Genomic DNA, 26,022 nt, shown 5'->3' on the forward strand with positions numbered 1-26,022 from the left:
AACACTGGGCCCAGTGTAGGAACACACCCTCCGCAGGCTATTCCATCTCAAGGCAACACACACTTTTGAGAGGTGAGTAAAAACTGGTGTACCTGAAAGAATTTAGCATAGTTATTGGGCAAATATGCAAAAGGTCTCACACACTGTGAGAGCTTGAATATCCATGTAACTGTATGCCACCTACTTCACCATCAGCTCTACTGTGCTGCCCCTTGTAGATAACCAAATAAAGAATGAATCAAATCTGTATATTTTAATATAAATGAATGAAAATGGATTAGATTGAGTCATATGCAGGGAGTAGAGAAAATCTTTTCACAGAGTCACACATATGCAGCATCTTGAGTCTTGAGAAGCAAGTGTGAGCCCCCCACACTCTCTCTCTCTCTCTCTCTCTCTCTCTCTCTCTCTCTCTCTCTCACACACACATATACACGCACACACACACAAAGGCTGTAATGAGTGTCTGTGAGACAGAAAGCATTCCATCCAGTGGTCGCGCTCAGAGAAGTGAGTTCACTGGAGACAAAATCTTAAACAGAAAAAGAACGATGCACCTTCTACAGGAATCACTGGACCCACTCATTACGGTATGTCTTTACTTTTTTTTGCAAGAGTATTAATGAAATGTGACTTTGCCTCATGTAAATAGAGTGCATATCTACTGCTGGAGGAACCTCATTATTTTATTTTTGTGCTTGTCTACTGTTTTACTGTTAAGGGGGTGTTATTTATTTATTCAGCTATGAGAAATAGCATTGTAAAATTAATGCAACTTAATGTAACTGTACACATCTTAACAATAAATATCTTGGTTTATTGTAGGGCAGCTGCAAAGATTCATTTCACTATTTTGTGCCTACCAGAAGCTAAAATGACTATTATTAGCTTCTTGGAGTAAAAAGAACTCTGAAGATACAGCTACATCATCTCAGCCTGACTGGCTCTCAACTCGGGGATGCGGAGAGTGGACTTAGATTCAGTCGACTGGCAAGCTTTTAAAACTCAAAGATGAATTGCTCTGAATTTACTTTTCTTGACTCATTGCTTTCAGTTAACGCTTCATTCGGCAAGGATGAGAGCAGAGACTTGTTCCTACACCAAAACGGTGCACTGGAGAGAACATTACTATTGACTATCCAAGAGCCAACAACGATTGCCCTTACTGCAATGTACTCTCTGTCATTTGTGGTGGGCTTTATGGGGAACCTCATGGCCATTCGCATGCTGACCGGCCAGAGAAGCAGGAGAGTGCAGAGTGTCAGTGCCACTCGGAGTTTACTGGTAAACCTGGCTGTCTGTGATCTGATGGTGGTCTGTATCTGCATGCCCATCACTTTAGGACATACCATCTACACTGCCTGGGTGTATGGCGATTTTCTCTGCAGAGCGGTACCCTTCATCCAGGCAGTGTCCGTGTCAGCCAGCGTTCTCAGCTTAACAGTCATCAGTGTGAACAGGTATTACAGTGTCCACAATCCACTTAATGCCCGTTCTTACTTTACCCAGAGGAAGCTCTATATTACTATTGGGATAGTATGGATCCTGAGCTCAAGCATCTGTTCCCCGCTCCTTTTCATGATCAAGCTAGATGAGATCTGCTTGATCAATGTTGCAGTGCCAGTTTGCAGAGAACTGTGGCCACAGCCGAGGCTCAAGCAGGTCTATAACGTCCTCCTGTTTATCATGCTGTACTGCATACCAGTAACCTTTAACCTGACCATTAGCTTCCTTACAGGGCGGAAGCTCTGGAGAGCATCCCAGCATTTTGATGACTTTGATCCTCACAGTCAGGTGATGTATGCTTCATGTCTGAAGACACGGAAGAAAGTTGCAAAGGTGGTATTCACCCTGGTCCTGCTTTTCGCAGTCTCCTGGCTGCCTCTATACCTAGCAGATATTTTAATTGACCACGAGATACATACTCCACACTGGATACTACATACTCGGCCATTCACCCAATGGCTGGGTCTTACAAATTCCAGCCTCAACCCCATCTGCTATTGTTTCTTAGGAGATCTGCACCGCTCTGCCAAGGTGATCAAGTCCAAGTATCACCAACGAGTGCTTTCTTTCCTCAGCACCTCAAGCTCCACCAAGCTTCCAAGGCTGCTCACTATTAGCGATCAATCATCCAGCCAGAGACAAGGCACTGGGAGTCAAATATCAGGGGAAACACTTACCGATTGGTGCTCCCACACCAGCGTGGGAGAATGCAACCAAATACTGTCCCTGCAAAATCTGTCTGAGGGAGTGGACTTCAAATGTACACCTGATTTAACTGGTCTGTAGATAGAGAACTCAGCATATGTGACATCAAACGTGTGGTGAAAATGTACATCTAAGTGTTTCTTATCTGGAATTTGTGTTTGAAAGCTTTTAATTTAAATGTGGCTGTGATCAAGGGAATGTTTTGGTTAAGGAGAATTATCATTAGAAGTTTATAGTCTTGCCCAAAATGATGTTGCTCCTATCCACTCTTTAATTGTGAAAATATAAAAATGTGTCAAGGTGTCGTAGCCATTAAATATATTATTTTGTGCTTGGTAATTTAAATTCATCATGTTTTCTTGTCAGCACTGGTACAACTGTAAATAAATTCATATCCAGACAAAAGAGGAAAGCAAACACTCTACATTTCATTCTTGATGTTCACACCCTAAAAAACACAACTACAATATGATTAATTAGTGGTGTCATATGTGCAAATAAGTAGTGGTTAAAGTACCCCTGAACAGGTCATTTTAAATGCAGAATGTGTTCATTTTAGATGTAGATTTTAATGGCATACATTTACCTTTATTATTTATTACCTTTATTATTAAGCACAGGCACTGTCTGAACTGATGAAGCATGATATGCACACAAAAAGTACCTACAATTTCAATAGTCCAAATCTAAAATAATCCTTTGCCTGCTAAAATGCTGTGGGTAGGTAAGTCAGTGAGTGAGTGAGTCAATGAGGGAGTGAGTAATTTACAAGGCAGGTATCTAAGGTACTATGCATCTAAAAACATCAACTTCTAACATAGAACATTAGCTTATACTTGTTACACATCAAAATAGGTGTAACTGGAGTATCAAGGCAACAGTTTGCTTAGTCATATACTAATCTATTAACTAGTATTACTACTATAAATCAAAAAGTTGCTGGTTCTAGACCACCACTGCCCATGTTGGATCCCTGACTCCTTAAACCTCAATTGCTTCTATTGTACATGGTATACAAGTGTCTGCTAAATGTCATAAATGTTAACCACTTAGCTACCACTGCCCAGCAGGCACATTAGTTATACAAAGAACAATAAGCAACTACTTCTAATGGGCAGAAAGCCCAATCTCATAAGCTAAGCAGGGTCAAACTTGGTCAGCCATATTCCAATTTTGGGTATTAATATTAAAATACTTTTTGTCATAACTTTATCTATATTTCTGGGAAGGCTTTTGGATATTGTTTGTGTCAGTAAAAATTTGTGGCAAAAGAGCATTTGTAAGATTAGGTACTGATGTGGAATAAGAAGTCCTGGCTTACTGTCAGTTTTTCACTTTACTCCAAGGGTGTTCAATGAGGTTGAAGTCAAGGCTTTGTGCATGCCACTGCAGTTCCATCAAACCCTGTCTTACTGAATTTCACTTTGAGCACAGAGGCACAGTCATGCTAGATCAATGGCCCTCCCCAAACTGTTGCCATTTATAAAAAAAAGACTCGTAAACAACAAGAGTCCCTAGCGTCGGCATGTGTTATCATTAGTTACGTGTGACAAATATATTTGAAGTTACCTTTGGATTGGAATCTCACTTAAAATGGTGGAATACCCTACATAGTGCACTTCACAGGAACAACTAGGGTGAATGGAACGCTCCTACAGAATTGGCGCTAATGGTTGAAAGACCGCTTTCTCCAATCAGACCTTCTGATTTTAATTTTTAGTAAGAAATACTGTTATTTGCATTTATTCAGTTTGCGTCTCACAGATGATGTGTCTATGAAATGCTCGATTGGCTTTCTAACGAGTTAGTGTTTGACTTCATAACCGGGAAAAGATTTTTAATTATAAGCACACATTTACAAAATAACGGATTATATTCCTAATTGGACAACACACAGTTATAAATTTAATAGCATCTGGAAGAACATAAGCTAAGGTAAGCAGTAGTTATAATTTTTTGCTGTGTTTTGGATTTTGGCCGCTGTGCCATGATTTATCGTGCACTTTTGTTTTGCAATGAAAACAAAACATTTCAGTTTAAGCTTTTAACTGATACTTTTACGGAAATTACATTCATTTGCACAATGACTAGGAAAGTAAAGGCACTAAGTAAAACAGCAAAATACAGTTGCTAATGTGTTGTTGTTTTTTATCTGAACTTACATACTTGTTTATTTTTATGCTACATTTCCAATATATGTTTTGTGTATATTATATTGACTCGTGACTTGATTCGGACTCTAGCCTAAAGACTCGTGACTTGACTCGGACTTGTATTTTGTGACTTGTGAACATCTCTGGTTTAGATTAGATACTGATACCATTCTAACGATAAAATGTTGTTTTTTTGTTTAATTCAGGGGCACTTTGGTCCTTTTTTAAAAGTTTTATAAGTTACTTTTATAGATGACATCAGTAGCAATATCAGCTGATATATGTTATTAGCTACATTTCCTTCTTTACAGTAGTACTGTGTAATTAAATGAACAGTGTTTGATTGTAATCATTTCTGTACATGCAGTAATTGAGAAATGAAAAATGAGGCAGTTCAAGTGAATATGCTTCATCATGTTTGCTGCAATTCGACCTACCAGCAACAGCGTAGAAAATAATCACATGCTAATATAATTTGTATCTGGATGTTGATTTAAAAAAGTCAATACTGAGTCATATACGGAAATGTGGTTATTATAAGTAATATCTTAATGTCTTTTCTGTGACAAAGCCATTTTGTTACAGAATATATGAAGTGATAACAGAATTCAGATAAGGAGTATGGTTTCTGCTGCCTGGAAATTATTGTAAACCTAGAATTCTTCATGAAAATGTACACAAGATGTCAAAAGCTAGGACATCCATATGATTACACAAAAAAGACATAATATTCTACATTCCATACCAAGGCACAGTGACCCTTTAAAAGTCGACACAGAAATGTGGGGGGAGGGCAGGAAATAATTTTGGTGTTTCAGAAAGCTGTTGCTTTTCCCAGCTGAAGATTTTGATCCCATGCTTCAATTACACTTGATGTTGATGTCAATAAGAAAATATAGCATGTCAGTCTCTCTGGAGAATGTCATTTGATTGGCCTATAATTAGTGCAAAGCTCTTTTTAGCCACTTGAGCATTATGACTAAGAATCTCTATGGGCAATTTGCCAGGTTTGTGGTATATTACATTCAGCCATATTATGTAAGTTATAAACAGACTAAACTCAGAAGAGCATTTTAATGCAAATGGTGCAAATAAAAAGCTGATTACTTAAACCAGTCTAAGATTAGCTTGAGAACCAAAAGGTCTATGAATCATTTAGCCATGTTATATAAATGTAAATGCATCAGCCTCTCAATAACATGAAATATCTGACAGCTAAATGTCTCTCCATATACAATGCCCTAAAAAAGAATTCAGTCCCCCACACTGTTTCAAATAAATGATTGTCACAACCTGAGATTTGTATTAAATTGTCTAGGAACATTTTCAGGGCTCATGTGCTACCTATTTTCCAGTGAATGGTTTTTATTCCTTGCAGCGATCTTAAGTTGTATCTACTGCATTTCTAAAAGCATGAAACACTTCTGGGTTTTACAGATTCAATTATTCAATGTTTTAAAGCTGCTAAATTCTTCATAGTGTTTCTATTATTAAGCAAGGAAGCCCTGTAGTAACTGTGTTTCATTTACAGTAGTAAGTGTTTCATTTACAGATGGGGCTGTATATTCTGACAAAAAATAACAGGCTAACAACAATATTGAATTTTCTTTTACATCTATGGGGTGCCAGATTACTCTTTATCCCTTAGTCAAGCATGAACTTCTACACTGAATTAAATACATCCCAAATCATAATTATAAGCTGGCTGTCATTATGAGCTGGCTGTCATTGTTTCTAACACGCTGCTGTTAACAGCTTTAGTCTTTAAATGGACTGCAATACATTATACATTGTAATTACCTTCCTTAGCAACACACCTGCACAACCAATAAAGTCTATCACAGGGCAAACACACACATTCACACCTAGGGACAATTTTTAGTAGCTTCAATTAACCTGACTGCATGTGTTTGGAAGGAAACTGGAGCTCCCAGAGAAAACCCACACAGACACAGGGAGAACACTCATGCTCCACACGGAAAGGACCCGGACCACTCCACCTGCAAATCAAACCCAGGACCGTCTTGCTATGAGGCGATAGTGCTACCCACTGAGCCACCATTATTATGAAAATTAAATATCTAATACAATATGCTTATAATATTCTTTTTAAAACCAAAGGTATGTCTGTCAAAGTCCATTGATTACCACCATATTTTGCGTACAATTTAGCCGTAAAGCAGTAAAGTCAGTGTCCTAAAAATCAATTCAAATTTTTGAAAGTACACCCAAAACACACAGTAAGAAAAGCACATACTGTTAAGTTTTGTTATTCTGGGTTTTCTAAAAAATCTGCAGTATGCATGCAGCAATATAGATTATCATTTTGGTGCCATATGCTTGTAATTCCTTATTTGTAATTACGGTTGACCAACTCTAGTGACTTTTTTTTTGCCCATATAAACAGGACACAGTTGAACTACCTCCTTTAAAAAAGACATGTATGACTAGCCTCTTGGCAAGGTTAGAAAGAAAATCCACCGGGATTTGTGCCAAGAGAAAATACATCCAGATGCTCAGATGTCAGCCAAGAATCATCAAAAAGAGCAGCTGTTTGTTGCTTATCACACAGACAAAGAAAAGAAGCAGGGGCATCTTTACTGTACAGAAAACATTACAATATAAATCCTGCATGACTTATCTGACCAACCATACGAATTTCTTCTCAGCAAGGTCACAGTTTGCATTCTTCTGTACCTTGACATGGAAGTCTTAATTATTTATAAATACTAATAATAATAAATTAGGAGGCAATGCCACAAATGTAAGTAAAATTGTAGCATCTTCTGTAACTCCATCTTAATGATAAAATTGCTGTATGTATATTTTGTCCCAACAAGTGTGATAAAATTTTAGACCCCTCCTTCCCCACAAAAACAACTGTATTCAAAACTAGTTTGGTATTTGTTCATAAAGACAAGCATACTCATAACGATATAAATGGTGTATAAATGGTTCATCAAAACCCCCCATTTGTCTCTGATAATGAAATATAAGGATTTTTCCAAAAGAACGCTATAAGGTCATCATTTGGCAGGTCTACAGCCTGTGTTACCCTCTACATTTCAACGTAATCAGAAAATCACTTTAATTTCAAGATAACATGGTGCACAGCATTAATGTCTGGTTGTATTATGTGATTAATATTGATATTTAGATAGGAATGTCATATTACTACACAAAAACCTTAAAAATAAAGCATTACACATTGCAGTGCTACAGTAAAATCTTTCAGGTTTTATGAAGGCTGTTTTTTGTTCCTGTCAGATGAACTCATTTTAGTTAATGTAATAAGTAAAATGAGGATGAATACCACACTTGACATTTCACTGTCACTAAGATTTTTGCCTTACCAGCTCTAATTATAAAAATGATAATTTTAGCCAACTAAAAACTCCAGGCAAAGTTCTCAGAGTTTCCTTCCTTTTTCCACTTGATTAATTATTTTATTGCATATTTTTATAGTTAATCATTTCAGATCATTAAGCAAAACTTAAAAAAGATTTTGTAAAATAAGGTTTATTAAAGCTACCTAAGATCTAAAATGTACGGCACCTTTGTGAACAAGTAATTGCTCCCTTTAATTACTTAATTAACTAGTTTGCCAAGCATTGAAGTGTTTCAGGTCCCATTCTTTTGTTGTCACATTTTTCGTTTCAAAATTCTCCACACATTCTCTGTTGGCGACAGGTCACAACTGCAGGCAGGCCAGTCCAGTACCTGTATCTCTTCCTCCACATCTATGCCTTTGTATTATGTGCAGCATGTGGTTTTGCATTGTCTTGTTGAAAAATGCACAGACATCCCTGGAAAAGATGTTGTTTTACAGGCAGCACATGTTGCTCTAAGATCTCAATGTACTTTTCTGCATTAATGCTGCCATCACAGAAGTAAAAATTACCTTTGCCAAGAGCACTGACACAACCCCATACCATGACAGACCCTGGCTTTTGGACTTGTTGCTGATAACTTGATGGTCCTTTTTTTCTCTGATACAGAGCACATGGTGTCCATTTCTTCCTTTGACCACAACACACGTTTCCACTGTGTGATGGTTTATCCTAGATAGCTCCGAGCCCAGAGAAGTCGACGCCACTTTTTGACATGGTTAACATAAGGCTTCTTTTTTGCACAGTAAAGTTTTAAATGGTATGTGTGAATGTAACTTTGTGTTGTAGTGCTTGACAAAGATTTGCCAAAGAAATCCCTTGCCCATAAGATTAAAGTAGCTATTGATGGCTGATGGGTCTCGATGCAGTGTCGCCTGAGGGATCGTAAATCATGAGTGTTCAGCATGAGTGTTGCGCTGTTGTCATTTACATAATGAGATTTCTCCAGATTCCTTGAATTCTGTAATAATATTATGCATATCTTCCTTTAAAGAATATTGTGGTCAAACATTTCAATAATGTTCTTATGTACTTGTTGACAAACTGGAGATCCTTTGCTTATCTTTGTCCTTGAAAGACTCGGCCTTTGTGAATACTGCTTTAGTTCCAAATCGAGATTACAATCACCTGTTAAAATCACCTGATTGAAATCATATAATTATTTAGTTTTTACCTCATTACAAGCCTTAAATTGTATTTGGAATGTGTTGCAGGCCTGAAATGCTGGAATGGAGGTATATTAACAAATAAAATGGAGTTGACCAGACCAGCCATGAAATATCCTGGGTTCATACCGTCAGCTATAATATATGAGAGAACTTTTTCGATTTTGGGTTGTAAAACTAGAGAGGTGCATATCCAGAAGAAAATGCATGTGTGATTGCAGCTCAGCAGTGGTAATGTACGTATGTGAGTTGAATACTTTTGGTGAGAGATGTGAATGTGTGAGTGTATGATTCAGTCTGTCAAATATGCAGTCAAAAATGGGGAACATATTAATAAAAAACAGGAAAAAGTAAAATATATTTTATATCACTGCTATTTTATATTATGGGGGAAAAAATCAAAAATGCTTATCTCCATTGCTGGGTCAGATTATAAACAGCTTAAGGATGGACATTAACTAAAGTGTGACAAGTTTTTATTGGGTGCTCAGGTGTTGCAGTGGTAAATTACACTAGCCACTGTAATACAGGGTTCAAATACCCAGTAGTGCTGTCTGGGATCTACGTACAGACATGACTGATTATGTCTGATTGGGGGAGGTTGTGGACCTGTAATGGATTGGTGTCCTGTGTGGGGTGTGTGACTGCATTGTGCCCAGTGATTTCAAGAAAACCAGACCCACTGCAATCCTGACCAGAATAAAGCGGTGTTAAAACATGACAATGAATAAACAAAGGAATAAATGATAAGTCTTTTTTGCTACCAGGTTTAAATTTTGATCTACTATAAAATGTAACTGAAAAATCGAACTTACATATACTTTGTTTATCTATTTACATCAGTGGCATTTAGCAGACGCTTTTATCCATAGCGACTTACAATTAACACTAAATACAGTTTGAGCAATTGAAGGTTGAACAGTGGCAACTTGGCAATACAGGGGCCTGAACTGGCAGCCTTCTGATTACTGCCAGTTCACTGCCAGTTCTGATTACTGCCTTCCGATTACTTCTGATTGTCCAGTACCTTAACCTCTGAGCTATTACAGCCCTTTTCATCTGCCCCTGTACCCCATCCAAAAATTAATTCAATGCACAAATTTTCTAATTAAATTGAGCTAAAATCATGTATTTTTACACTCATCACTTGGGTGGCACGGTGGCTTAGTCGGTAGCACTGTCGCCTCACAGCAAGAAGGTCCTGGGTTCGATCCTCAGGTGGGGCGGTTTGGGTCCTTTCTGTGTGGAGTTTGTATGTTCTCCCCATGTCTGTGTGGGTTTCCTCTGGGTGCTCCGGTGAATTGAAGATACAAAATTGTCCATGACTGTGTTCGATATAACCTTGTGAACTGATGAATCTTGTGTAATGAGTAACTACAGTTTCTGTCCTGAATGTAACCAAAGAGTGTAACATGACCTTAAAATCCTAAGAAACAAACACTCATCACTCAATAACTACTCACTCATTAACAGGTGACAGTAAAGGAACCACCTCTATAATTTAAAAACTCTGCATAAAGGATCCCTCTGCAGCTCATCAGGAATTATAGTGACATACCTTTTAAAGTACAAGATCTTTTTTTGATAGATTTTCTCATAAGGCTTTTTAATCTGGTAGTGACATCATTCTTCATTAACTTAAGCCTATTGTAATGTACTTTTTCGACAGCAACATTACTGACACGACTATTAATTTCTATGCACAGTTAAGGCAATTACTTGGTGCTAGATGACTTTGAAAGATGCTGAGCATTTGACTCAATTTCATTCTGCCCCTGCAGGAACTGACATTTAAGATACACACTGGTATTTTATTTATTTATTTTTCTTCCAAACTAGTCCAGCCTTTTAAATATTCATTGGAAATTATGACAGTGAAAAATCTACATTTTGAAATCTACTTTTGTTGGCTATTACTCGCTCAAAAAGAAGCTTGTTGAAAGACAATTCCAATAAGGTATCTGCTATTGTGCCAGTGTGTTTGACTGGATTTTAGTATCTCTCTCCAAGGCACCCTTGTCTTTGTAATTGCCATTCCACACATCCATGCATTTGTTAAAGTGTATCACTCACACATCTGGTCTGGTTAATTAACCTGTCTATTTTAATTCAGTGTAATGGTGGTGAAGTTTGCCAAACATAAAATGGATTGAGTATATAGCTTAGGTGTTTGGGAGACAGACAGTTCTGTAAAAAAAAATAGAATCTTTGACTTTATTCATTAAGGTTTAGTAACCAAACAATTTATTCTAAGGCACCAAACCGTAATGCTTAACAAACAATATAAAGAAAATTAAATAAAGAAATTTGAAGTTCAATCTAACTTCAAATGATTTTAGAATAAAAAAAAATTGATGAATAAATTAAATGAATTTTAATTCCTTATTTCCTTCCTGGATCTTGGATCTAATAACCTCCAGGACTATGTCATTGGGAGCTGTGAGCGTCCAGTAGGCACTGCCAAGACGAACAAGTCTGAACGGAAGATCCACACAAACACGATCCATGAAGCAGCCTTGGAACAAACACAAATAAAAGAACATAGAACATTTGTGCCCTGCCTGGGAGATGGTTACCAGGACCTATCCCTGGGGCTTGGACTGGGGGTGGAGTCAGTGGAGACAGTGAGTACCTGGTGGCTGGGCAGCCCACATAACCTGGCCTGACTCAGCCTGAAAAGGCAAGATGGGAGAATAGTGTGGATCCATCACCTACAACATCCAGATTAAGGGTGCAATGCTTGTCAGGCACAAGGTGGGGGAAAAGGGGACCTTGATGGCATCAAACTGGGCAAAGGAAACTGGCTGTTTGAGCAAAGGAGATGGAGCTGGTGCAGGAGGTTGAGAGCTAACAGCTAGAATAGTTAGGCTCACGTCTTATGCACAGTGTGGATAAGACGTGACAAAGGTGAACCGGAATCCTCAACCTCTCCTACTTAAGAGTGGCACAGGGCGGGTATGGGATACTCACAAATACTCAGCTGGTGGCCATACAGGTGGAGTTTGTCCTTGTAAACGAGAAGGTCACCTCAATGCGTCTTCAACTCACAGAAAGGAAAATTTTGTGTCTTCTGACCTAAAGTCATGTTTTGGACACCAACGTAAAGAAAGGGGCTGACCTGTCAACTAATCACCACCTAGTGGGGAATTGGATCAGATGGCAGGAAAAACTGCCCGATTTCAAGTTTCACCCCTGAGAGCCATTCATACTAGTTCTGGAGGAGGTAGGGGAGATGGAGTCTGAATTGACCCAGTTCAAGACCTCCATTGTGGAAGCAGCTGCATACATTTGTTGTCAAAAGCCTGTTATGATGACAACCCAGGAGTCCAGTGATGGATACCAGTGGTGAAGGAAGCTGTCAAATGGAAGGTTGGCCAGCTCTAACCTCCTGGTTTAACAGATGGGTACAGGCAGGCCAAAAAGACTGTGGAGAAGCTAAATCAAGAGCAAGGGAATAGTTTGGAGAGTTTTGAACTCCCAAACCTTAGAGACATGCCTTCTGGAGGTAGGGCTGCCATGCCTCTACAACATTGCATAGACATCTGGAACAGTGTCATTGGATTGGCAAACCAAAGTGGTGGTTCCCATTTTATAAAAAAAGAGGACCAGAGAGTGTGTGCCAATTATTAGTCAACACATCTCCCAGCCTCCCTGAGACAGTCTGTGACAAGGTTCCGGAAAAAAGTATTCATCCAAGGGTGAAAGTTCAGATTCAGGAGGAACAATGCAGATTTCGTCCTGGCCATGGAACTCTTCACCCTCTCACAGATAAGTGAGTATATTGCAGGTATCAATTTCTAAATTTGTTTATATTTTCCTCAACACTTCTCACTCACTCACTTTCTTAATGGCTTATCCAATTAGGGTCGCGGAGGGGGGGTGCTGGAGACTATCCCAGCTTTTCAGTGGGCGCAAGGCACACAGTAACACCTGGGACAGGGCACCAGTCCATCGCAAGGCAGACACACACACACACACACACACACACCCATTCACCTGTAGGGCAATTCAGTGTCTTCAATTAACCTTGACTGCATGTTTTTGGACGGTGGGAGGAAACCGGAGCTCCCGGAGGAAACCTACACAGACACGGGGAGATGCAACTCCACACAGAAAAGACCTGGACCACCCCACCTGGGTATTGAACCCAGGACCTTCTTGCTGTAAGGCAACAGTGCCACCCACCGAGCCACCGTGTCACCCATCAACACTTCTTTGTCCTTTAAATTCTTGTATGTTAAATGGTTCAAGTAAATTAACAAATTACAGATTTCTGTTTTTAATGCATTTTTAGAAAGTGCCTTAGCTTTGCTGAAAATGAGATTTGTATAATAATAATAATAATAATAATAATAATAATAATAATAGTAATAATAATAAAGTAGTACTACATAAACTATTGATGGTAACAAAATTGTTCAAATTCACTTTTAGATGCACTTTTGATCTTATTTTCCCAAAATCTGTTTTTATTGTATCACAAAAGTTCTCTAAGAGAGTGCACCATGCCATACACAATTCCATTTAGTGATAAAGTGATTTTTCATGTCACCCTGCCCCAGAAAATTGTAACGTTCAGCAAGTGTCACTAACCCTGTTATGTCAAAAGAAATCATTATATTATATTACTCAACACAGTTTTAAAAATAAGCTGGTGATTTTAAAACAAAATTGATAAAAGGTAAGGTAGTGACTAGCACAGATTAGAAATATACACAGTAAAAGCATTGAGTACTAAAAAAAGGAATTCTATCACTAAGTAAATACTACAAAAAGTATTTGCTCTCACTTAATTTCTTCCATTTTTGATGATTTGTCACATTTAAATGTTTCAGATCCCTCAATTAATTTTAATAAAATATGAAGACTAAACGATCATCCGATTTATTAAACATAAAAATTCATTCAAAACCTACGTATATCACCCATGTGTTACATTCATGACAGAAACGTTAGTTACTTGTTACACAAGATTCATCAGTTCACAAGTCTAATGTCATACACAGTCATGTAGAACAGTGATAAATGCAAAAAAAAAAAACAAGAAATTTGGACGGGTACAAATACGTTTTACAGCAGTATAGGCATAAAAAAATTTTATGCATGAGGAGTGTAATGTAATCACATGCCACCTACTCTGTGTCTGAAAAAGCTAGTCTTTTTTTTGTAAAAGACTAGGTACCACATGCAGAGACCCATTTCCCCCTTTCTTTATCTGCTCATTTATATTCCACCGCAAATTAATAGTGGTTTCAATATATTACCAACAGGCAGGTAAAAATGAAGAGACTGCAATTTTGTGTATGAGCTCCAAAAACTATGAATGATTAATCTACAAAATTACTATTACTGAATACTAAAGTACTACACCAAATGACTGATTTTAAACATACAGTGTATCACAAAAATGAGTACACCCCTCACATTTCTGCAGATATTTAAGTATATCTTTTCATGGGACAACACTGACAAAATGACACTTTGACACAATGAAAAGTAGTCTGTGTGCAGCTTATATAACAGTGTAAATTTATTCTTCCCTCAAAATAACTCAATATACAGCCATTAATGTCTAAACCACCGGCAACAAAAGTGAGTACACCCCTAAGAGACTACACCCCTAAATGTCCAAATTGAGCACTGCTTGTCATTTTCCCTCCAAAATGTCATGTGATTTGTTAGTGTTACTAGGTCTCAGGTGTGCATAGGGAGCAGTTGTGTTCAATTTACTAGTACAGCTCTCACACTCTCTCATACTGGTCACTGAAAGTTCCAACATGGCACCTCATGGCAAAGAACTCTCTGAGGATCTTAAAAGACGAATTGTTGCGCTACATGAAGATGGCCAACGCTACAAGAAGATTGCCAACACCCTGAAACTGAGCTGCAGCACAGTGGCCAAGATCATCCAGTGTTTTAAAAGAGCAGGTTCCACTCAGAACAGACCTTGCGTTGGTCGTCCAAAGAAGCTGAGTGCACGTGCTCAGCGTCACATCCAACTGCTGTCTTTGAAAGCTAGGCGCAGGAGTGCTGTCAGCATTGCTGCAGAGATTGAAAAGGTGGGGGGTCAGCCTTTCGGTGCTCAGACCATACGCCGCACACTACATCAAATCGGTCTGCATGGCTGTCACCCCAGAAGGAAGCCTCTTCTGAAGTCTCTACACAAGAAAGCCCGCAAACAGTTTGCTGAAGACATGTCAACAAAGGACATGGATTACTGGAACCATGTCCTATGGTCTGATGAGACCAAGATTAATTTGTTTGGTTCAGATGGTCTCAAGCATGTGTGGCGGCAATCAGGTGAGGAGTACAAAGATAAGTGTGTCATGCCTACAGTCAAGCATGGTGGTGGGAATGCCATGGTCTGGGGCTGCATGAGTGCAGCAGGTGTTGGGGAGTTACATTTCATTGAGGGACACATGAACTCCAATATGTACTGTGAAATACTGAAGCAGAGCATGATCCCCTCCCTCCGGAAACTGGGTCGCAGGGCAGTGTTCCAGCATGATAATGACCCCAAACACACCTCTAAGACGACCACTGCTTTATTGAAGAGGCTGAGGGTAAAGGTGATGGACTGGCCAAGCATGTCTCCAGACCTAAACCCAATAGAACATCTTTGGGGCATCCTCAAGCGGAAGGTGGAGGAGCGCAAAGTCTCGAATATCCGCCAGCTCCGTGATGTCGTCATGGAGGAGTGAAAAAGCATTCCAGTGGCAACCTGTGAAGCTCTGGTAAACTCCATGCCCAGAAGAGTTAAGGCAGTTCTGGGAAATAATGGTAGCCACACAAAATATTGACACTTCAGGAACTTTCACTAAGGGGTGTACTCACTTTTGTTGCCAGTGGTTTAGACATTAATGGCTGTATATTGAGTTATTTTGAGGGAAGAATAAATTTACACTGTTATATAAGCTGCACAAAGACTACTTTTCATTGTGTCAAAGTGTCATTTTGTCAGTGTTGTCCCATGAAAAGATATACTTAAATATCTGCAGAAATATGAAGGGTGTACTCACTTTTGTGATACACTGTATATACGTGATAAAATAGCTATTGCTTAGTAGTACAATGGCTACTCTGAAAATTCTGTGGATGTCCATGTATTTTTAATATTTATTTTTATATAAAGAAAAATAGTTTATATTGTATTTGATATACATATACTGTATGTGCAACATTTTACAGGTTTTTAATCCTTACTGAGTCATTAACAGTAATTTCCCCTGTAGCTGCAAGAAATAACATATTGTTCTGTGAGTCACTTTTAACCTTGACTCTATTTCCATTGACATCAGTAGTGTGTGTAATAAAAAATGCAATACTGCACTGTGTAAAATGTAATACTTCATGACATGAAAGCGTATGTCCTTTGACCTTACATGCACTATGACAGCAATAGACATCTTATTAGCCACACAAATGTTACAGCATAGGATTATTTCTTTTCATATGATCAAAAACATAATCTAATAATGCCTTCTAAATCCATTGCTTCATGTTGACAGTATGGTCAGTATCTTCGATCCCTCAGACAGCATTGCATGAAGACCCTCCACTCAACAATAGCTGATATAACTACATGGGTGAGGGATTACTTTGGCAAACCCTTGTCAAGCACTACAATACGGAGTTACATGCACAAATGCCACTTAAAACTTCTTTGGACTTCTTTTTTTGGAGAAAATGGACGCCGTGTGCGCCGGACCAAAAACAAAAAGGACCATCCAGACTGTTATCAGCAACAAGTCAAAAAGCCAGGGTCGGTCATGGTATGGGGTCGTGTCAGTGCCCTTGGCAAAGGTCATTTACACTTCTGTGATGGCAGCATTAATGCAGAAAAGTACATTGAGATCTTAGAGCAACATATGCTGCCTTCAAGACGTCATCTTTTCCAGGGACGTCCAGGCATTTTTCAACAAGACAATGCAAAACCACATGCTGCACACAGTACAAAGACATGGCTGTGGAAAAAGAGGGTTCGGGTACTGGAGTGGCCTCAATAGAGAATTTTGAAAGGAAAAATGTGACAATGACGACCCCGTACTGTTGTACATCTTAAGACGTGTTTACAGGAAAAACGGGACAAAATAAAAGCTGAAACATTAAATCACTTGGTCTCCTCGGTGCCAAAACGTCTTTTAAGTGTGGTGAAAAGGAATGGCAACATTACAAAGTGCTAAATGCTTTACTGTCCCAACTTTTTTTGGAATGTGTTGCAGACCTGAAATGCAGGAATGGATGTTTATTAATAAATGAAATGAAAAGTTGAGCAGATAAAACATGAAATATCTCAGGTTCATCCTGTCTGCAATCAAATAAAAGTCAAAGTAAATGTAAGAAACTCTGTGTTTTTTCATTATTTGCATTTTCTATGCTGTCCCAACTTTTTCTGATTTGGGTTTGTATTTTAATTGGCACACACTTTTTTTTAATGTAAGCATTGCATTACACTTTAAACCATATATTTAGACATCTTAGTAAAAAAATAATGCAAAAAAACCTCTTTGTTTTAGGTAAAATGAAATAAAACTAAGAAAAAAAGTTCAATTAAATGTACCAAATTATGGATTAGGTAATGGCGATGAGGTAAAGAATGGCATATTGCACAGACCATGGGTTTGAAAAGTAAGGTCCTAACACTACTGAAAGGCATCTGTCATATCAGCAGACTGTGCTATGTGATAATTGTTTTCTTAAGTACTCCCATGTTGTTATATTCATCACAGGCCAGTAGCATGACGGTTTCTCATGACTTGCCCTTACACACAGCAATGGCAGGACCCTGCCTCTTAATCCTAAATGGAAGGGAACCCTAAATAATGTCATTGTTAACACTTATTCCAGCCAGCAAGGACCTGGCTCAGCATCTGGCAGCTTCATCAGGATGCCAGGTTGACCCTTCTACATTCCGAAGAAGCTTGATCGGGAAGCCAAAAAACACTTTTATGGGCGAGGAAGAGGGTAAAAGGCTAAGATATGCTAAAGCTCACAAAGTTTTTGAAATTGTTGGATCTAATCGTCAACAGTATGTAAGAAGTAGAGTTGGAAAAATGAGGCTTGCGGACTCCAGTAAAAATGATGGAGGGTCTGTCCTGGTTTGGGGCTGCATTAATGAATGCTGAAAAAATGCATACAGGTTTTACATACAGGTGCCTGATTGGGAATTGTTTTATTTTCCAGCATGATAATGATCTCAAGCACACTGCTAATACAATGAAATCATATTTGGAGAGAAAACAGCTGTTAAAACACTGCCAGTCATGTACTGACCAGACCTAAATATTATAGAAGCAGTGTAGGATCACTTGGACAGAGAAAAAAATAAAAGACCACCTAAATCTAAAGAATAACTCTCAGAGGAGCTAAAATAAGCCTGGTATAAATTACCAAAAAAAAAACTTTACTAATCTAAAATCAGTCGCACAATCCCTCATCCCATCGTTCATAAACAAGACCCCAAGATATTTAAACTCCTTTACTTGGGGCAGGTTCTCACCCCCTAACCAGAGGGAGCATACCACCCTCTTTCGGGAGATAACCATGGCCTCAGACTTGGTGCTGATCCGCATACCTGCTACTTCACACTTAGCTGCAAACCACTCATGTGCATGCTGAAGGACAACATTATCTGCAAATAGTATACATGACACCTTCCAAAGGTGATGGATGGAAGCCCTCATGTCCCTGGCTACGCCATGCCACCCTGTCAATAAATATCAGGAACAGGAGTGGAGACAAGGCACATGTGTGGGGATACTCTCAAGTCACTGGCTGGCGGCCATACAGGTGGAGTTTGTCCCAGTAAGCCAGAGGGTCATTTTAATGCGGCTTCGGCTCGCAGAGAGGAAAACTTGCTGACTGTTGATGTGCATATGCGCTTAACAGCAGCTCAGAGCATTCGGGCTTTTTGGAGATAGTGGGTGAAGTTCTGGAAAGGATTCCATGCACTGACTCCATTGTTTTGCTGGTTGACTTCAACACTCATGTTGGCAAACCTGCCTGATCTGAATTCGAGAGGTGAGATGTTGTTGGACTTCTGTGCTAGTTATGGCTTGAGCACAAAGTTGCTCATAAGTGTAATTGATACCAAAGTACCTTGGGCCGAGGGCGATCGACTTTGTGGCTGCTGGACATGGTTAACATAAGGCTTCTTTTTGCACAGTAAAATTTTAAGAAGCATTTGTGAATGTAACATATTGCACTGCTTGGGTTCTAGTCGTACCAAATTACCCGATTGCATTACGCTTTCTCTCTACCGATTGAGGAGAGCGAGACTGACACACGCCCCCTCTGACACTTGTGAAGTAGCCGACTACATCTTTTCACCTGCATGAGGCGAGTTCCTCGACTCTTTGCAGGTGCCATTAATCAGCCAGCAGAGGTCGTAATTGCATCAGTTATGAGGTCCCGGCTCCGGCTCCCACCCTGTATGAACAACAGCCAATCTTTGTATATATAGCCTCCCAGCCCAGCCGGATGGCAGAGCTGTGTTTCGAATCGTCGAGTTCGAAATTTCAGCTCTGGTGTGCTAGCGTGTTTTACTGCTGCGCCACCTGAGCGGCTTGTCCCAGCTTTTTGAGTGTGTTGCTGCCATCAATGTGTTTATATTTAACAAATTGAATTAAGTTTATTAAGTTCATCGTTGAAAACACTAAATATTTGTTCTTTGTCCTTTTGTTTGTTAGATAAAGTTTCAACTATATTAACAAATTAGAGATTTTGGTTGTTAGAAATTGCCTCAAATATTCTGGAAATGGGGACAAAACTGTTCCCCTCTAAATTGGTGCTATTTGAGTTAAGTTTTCCACTTTTCACACCAGTTCAATTATACTGTAGATTTGACAAGAATTTTTCTCAAGAATTGTAGCCTTTTCATAGTTCATATCAAGCTCAACAGAAGGCTATCCAGAGAGAGCAGATGTTCATGATTGCATAATTCAAAATCTTAATCATTTTCTACTCAATTCATTGTACATCCAAATTGACAAGGAACTTGTTTAAATCTAATTAAAGCAGTACCAAGCCCATTTCAGATTCAGGCCTATTTCAGAATACTGTAGTTCCAGATACATATACTACTTTGCATTTACAATTCCAGATTAATTGGTGTTGTACATTAATGTACATTAATGTACAACACCAGTAGATTTCAGAGTTAGAGTTAGAGTTAAAATAATTTAAAATGGGTATAGACATTAGGGTAATTCATTGGGTAATTCATTTTAGATCCTTATGTGTGGATTAACATTTAAGTTAATAGATGTACAGGTAGTGAGATAAAAATTATACCCAGATAAACCAGTCATTGTATAGACAATGGAGAAGCAAAGCTATTGAAATGAAAAGCATCATATAATTACGCTGACCCTGTAAAACCTCGTTAACTGAGAATTTTGAAACTAATGATCTTAGGAACTGCTACGGTTGACTTATCTGGAATGAAATAGAAGCCATTCATCATAAGAATATGAAGCCATTTAGGTCTTAATCTAATTAATATGCAAGACATCTTTGATAAGCCTAACAGTTTTGCCAGGGTTTTAATAGCTATCATGTTGTATGCAAATGTTTGGGCCCCTCAAGAAAAATTATGTATTTTGATGATTTTTAAAGTGACAAAATGTAAACAACCTCTTCAAAAAATATTTTTCAATAGGAGGAAGCAATAAAACAGAAATTATGGCATGCACAAAAGTTGGGCAGCTTATTTTTAACGGACCAAAAGACAGTGGAAACGTGCTATGGTCAGATGACTCCAGCTTGTGGACTATTTAAAAAAATACACATAGATTTCTCCATGGCAAAGACAAAAAGGACCATCCAGACTGTTATCAACAAAAGGTGCAAAAGCCAAAACTTGTCGTTCAGTGTTCCATTAACGGAACGTCAGTGCCCACTTGCATATGTGTAAAGATATCATCAACAAAGAGTCATATACTGAGATTTAGAGAGAAATACAATGATCAGCCATAACATTAAAACCACCTCCTTGTTTCTACACTCATTGTCCATTTTATCAGCTCCACTTACCACACAGAAGCACCTTGTAGTTCTACAATTACTGACTGTAGTCCATCTGTTTCTCTACATACTTTTTTAGCCTGCTTTCACCCTGTTCTTCAATAGTCAGGACCACAACAGAGCAGGTATTATTTGGGTGGTGAATTATTCTCAGCACTGCAGTGACACTGACATGGTGGTGGTGTGTTAGTGTGTGTTGTACTGGTATGAGTGGATCAGACACAGCAGTACTGCTGAAATTTTTAAATACCGTGTCCACTAACTGTCCTCTCTATTAGACACTCCTACCTAGTTGGTTCACCTTGTAGATGTAAAGTCAGAGACAATCGCTCATTTATTGCTGCTGTTTGAGTTGGTCATCTTCTAGACCTTCATCAGTGGTCACAGGACACTGCCCATGGGTGCTGTTGGCTGGATATTTTTGGTTGGTGGACTATTCTCAGTCCAGCAGTGACAGTGAGGTGTTTAAAAACTCCAGCAGCGCTGCTGTGTCTTATCCACTTATACCAGCACAACACACACTAACACACCACCACCATGTCATTGTCACTGCAGAGCTGAGAATGACCCACCACCCAAATAATACCTGCTCTGTAGTGGTCCTGGGGGAGTCCTGACCATTGAAGAACAGCATGAAAGAGGGCTAACAAAGCATGCAAAGAAACTACAGTCAGTAATTGTAGAACTACAAAGTGCTTCTATATGGTAAGTGAAGCCGATAAAATGGACAGTGTGTAGAAACAAGGAGGTGGTTTTAATGTTATGGCTGATCGGTGTATGCCACCATTAAAACGACGTTATTTCCTGGAAAGTCCATGGCCCTGGTCCTGGCCTCTGGCTCACTTTTTTTTCTAAACTTGGGATAGGGTTTGTATTCTTTTTTAAAACTTTATTAGCCTCTGATCTTCAAATGCAGAACAATACATGTCAGATTGCCCTTAATATGCTTCCCTGTCTGAAAATATGCAAAAAATGTGATGGCTGTATGTGATGTCCTTAATCAGACTAATTCCAGTATTACCCTGTTAGTGAGCTGTGGCTCAGCTGTAACATGCTGTCAGGCGACATCTGCACTTAAAAGTGTAGGTCATTTCCTTAAGACAGAAAATGCCAGCTGGCTACTTTGTAAAGCCTCAAGCATATCAGGTCAAGGGCAATGTCAAACAACTGGACCCAGTGGAGCAGATAGAAGTTAGGTACAAGGGCAGATTCATGACAAGCTTTTATTTTTGAGGTCGATGCACTATGTTTTTGTAATCACTAATGGGCTTTAGGATGAAGCCAAAGGGCTTACAAACATCATTCAAATTAATCAAAACTGCTTGTCACAAATTCTTTAAGACAAAAAGTTTCTACTAATGTAATACTAATTAAAACCTGTCCACGATATTACTTCCTGTGGGAGAAAAATGTTAATTTACACTAAAACAGGAGTGACCAATACGTCGATCGTGATGCACGCTGGTAGATTGCGCCTCATTCAAACAGGTCGACGTGATAAGAAGTGCATCAAGTGCATTGTGTTATCTCCAAAACCCAGTTCTAGCTGATTTAGACCAGTTCCACTTCCACTGTCCTACAAGGACTCTGACGGAGTATATAGAGGTAATTATTTTTTTGCAGAGTCTCCATGTGAGACACATGTCAGTGCGGTCCTTCTCTGCAGACAAGATTAAAACTCTTTTCTACTCATAATCCAGTTTCCAAGGCACTGTATTATCGGTTTTGCCACCACATTTCCATAGAAAGAAAAGTTGTCCATCTGCCAGGCTTGTTGGAGCTTACAGCATGAAAAATAGCTTAATAAGAGAATACCATGGGAATCATCCTGTGAGGATGAGATCCCCATATGGGCAAAATAAGCTGAGATGATATCTGCTGTCACACTGGTGTGCGAGACCAGAGAAAAAATGCCTGTCTGCCAAGATAGATAGATAGATAGATAGATAGATAGATAGATAGATAGATAGATCGATAGATCGATAGATCGATAGATCGATAGATAGATAGATAGATAGATAGATAGATAGATAGATAGATTAGATAGATAGATAGATAGATAGATAGATAGATAGATAGATAGATAGATAGATAGATAGATAGATAGATAGAAATTAATATAAGTAAGGGGCTTCTTATAAAATCATATACAAGTATTTCACATATTTAAAGTGTAGAATGTAAAACAAATATTCAGTAAGATGGTTTTAGGAGTACTGTGACCGAGGTCACAGAAGAGAACAGAACAATCAGATAGAATGTTTAAATATAAACAAAACAAGGATGTAAAAACAAAAGATACCTAAGAAGGACAGATTATCGCATCACAAGACCAGACCATTATTTAGAACATAGCAGACTCTATGGTGCAATATGTATCTTCTTATTTCTGAATATGTTTTATAGCATCTTACTGATTCTGTTTGTGTGTCCAGCTCTGGGGAGGAGGGGTTGGCGATGGAGAGGGTGATAGAGGTATAAAAAGACCTATGTAAAATTACTTTGTTGTTCTTACTACGGTATGCTTCTATGCTGTATGTAGGAATCCACAATTGTGCTTTCATTAAATTTCAATCCAGCTAAAAAGAATCTCTTGTGTCTGAGTTTGCTTTCTGACAGGAAAAGTTCCACCATAATAGATAGATGGATGGATGGATGGATGGATGGATGGATGGATGGATCATGGATAGATAGATAGATAGATAGATAGATAGATAGATAGATAGATAGATAGATAGATAGATAGATAGATAGATAGATAGATAGATAGATAGATAGATAGATAGATAGATAGATAGATAGATAGATAGATAGACCCGCAGTCTATTACGCTAGGCAACCAATACTGAAATCTGGTTTCAAATCTCAGCTGTGCTGTCGACTGGCCAGGCATCTACACAGGCATAATTGGCTAAGGGGAGAATGATGGATGCCCTGCAATGGACTGGTGCTCTGTCCTGAATATTTCTGCCTTGTGCACAGTGTTTCCTGATTATGTTGTATATTCTTTTTTCCCCACTTGACATTTACTTAATAATGTGTACTGGCCAACACCACACTTGTTCTTGGACCAGTAGTGTATTTTGGTCCCATCCACTTCATTTTTAAGGTTTGAAATGTGCCTTGTATTTATAGTAGTCCGTAAACTTTTTATTTTTATTTGCATGTGTGGTTTCACCCTGGTCTTTGAGGAACATTGTTTGTTTCAATATGTACTTGTATATAGCTGAAATGGCAATAAAGCCTCTTGAACTTGAACTACTGCAACCTTGACCAAAATAAAGTGGTTGATGAAAATGAAATGAAAATGAATAGCATCAGACTTTATTGTCTCGTCCTGGATAGAATATACATAGATGCGGCTGCCACTTACACCTAAAAGCATGCAGCTGTAAAACAGATATCAGAAAAAGCACAGTCATTGTAATTATTGATATTTTCTAAACAATGCAGCACATAAACAAATAATATAATTTAGAAATATGGGCTTTGTGAAAGACAGTTTTACAATCCACAACCCTTCATACACAAACCCCAATAGCACAGCCTCATAAACACCTAATTTAAAAAATAGTCTAACTGAAGTAGGCACAAATGAGTTTTTAAAATGATTTAGCCTGCACAGAGGGACTGAGTATTTTCTAGCAGATGATAAGTGCTTATATTCACTATGTCAAGTGTAGGGGGACCAGCTAGTGTTTAGTTTGCTTGCCTGAGAACAGATTAGTTGTATAATCAAAGTGAAGATGAGTGTAGTGTGGTAGAACATTGTGTATACAGTGAAGCAAACACGTATTAAACCACATTTGTTTATCTATATTTTAGATCATATACCAAGATCAGATTTAAAACATGTCATTTGACTTTGTAAATGTAAATATAAGCAATATTTATTTTAAAAAATTTAATTAAAAAGGAAAGTGTTAGTATTTTGGTACCCTTTTTTTCTATTTATTTAGTTTCTCCCTTTTTCTCCCGATTTTAGCGTAGTCAATTTGTCTTCCGCTGCTGTGGATCCCTGATTGTGTTCGAGGAGGATATATTGCTGCTCACGCGCCCTCCGACATGTGCGCAGTCCTAGCCAACCCCTTCTTTTATGCTGGTCTGCTAACCAGGGTCTTTGCACAGTGTTTGAAGACCCCACCCACTTAGTGTGGTCATTTCCCCACCCAGCATTTGTGGCACTGCAAAATGTGCCGGCTAGATGGTATCCAGCCGACCGGTAGCAGAGCCAAGATTCAAACCAGGGTATTAAGAATCCCGGGGCTGGTGTGCTAGTGGAATATCCTGCTGTACCCATTTTGTTGCTAAGTTTTAGGCATTTGGTTTAAAAATGACCAAGGGTTTGAGTGTCCCTCTGATGGATAACAACACACATAACAACAGGATTCAGGTCAGGAGATTGGCTAGGCTGTGCCACCCCTAATAACTCAAATGCTGTGAACAACAGCTGTTTCAAAGTATTAATTCATTCAGTCATTATTTATTCCTTTCAGCTTTAAAAACTACTTCATCCTTAACAGGGTTCTGTTGGGTCTGGTGCCAACCTGGGGGAAAAAAAGACTGGACTAAAAGCAAATCACTAGAGACAGTCCATAGCAGGGCATTTAAAAAAAGAAAATGAATAAATACTTTTTAAACACCATTATTTCTCAATGCATTACACACTCACACAACTCACATTTGGGGCGATTAAGAGATTACATTTACATTTGCAGCATTTAGCAAATGCTTTTATCCAAAGTGACTTACAGTTATGAATTCGAGCAATTGAGGGTTAAGGGTTTTGCTCAGGGGCCCAACAGTGGCAACTTGGCAGCAGTGGGGCTTGAATCGGCAACATTTTGATTACATTACTAGTCTAGTACTTTAACCACTGAGCTTCCACGATACATCTTCTTTAAACATCTTTGTTTTTAGAAGGTGGGAGGAAACAAGACTGCATGATAGAAACCAATTTGGGACCTAGGGAGAACAGGCAAAGCTTCTAACAGATAGTGACCAGAGGTGAGGATTAAACCCATGACCCCAGGTCCAAGGCCCCTAAAGCTGTTTGGTACCCATCTCCGGTGCTCCTCC

The 26,022-nt window shown here is 38.8% G+C and overlaps 1 protein-coding gene across 1 annotated transcript; it reads left to right on the forward strand.

The window, feature by feature from the left end:
- Window positions 1–1,011: 1,011 nt before the first annotated feature.
- LOC134306839 (QRFP-like peptide receptor) lies at window positions 1,012–2,292 on the forward strand. Its single transcript, XM_062990397.1, has one exon. The coding sequence runs from the start codon at window positions 1,012–1,014 to the stop codon at window positions 2,290–2,292; it is 1,281 nt and encodes a 426-aa protein (XP_062846467.1).
- The last annotated feature ends 23,730 nt before the right edge of the window (window positions 2,293–26,022 follow it).

Source organism: Trichomycterus rosablanca, chromosome 2 (genome assembly GCF_030014385.1).
Source record: "Trichomycterus rosablanca isolate fTriRos1 chromosome 2, fTriRos1.hap1, whole genome shotgun sequence".
NCBI lineage: Eukaryota > Metazoa > Chordata > Actinopteri > Siluriformes > Trichomycteridae > Trichomycterus > Trichomycterus rosablanca.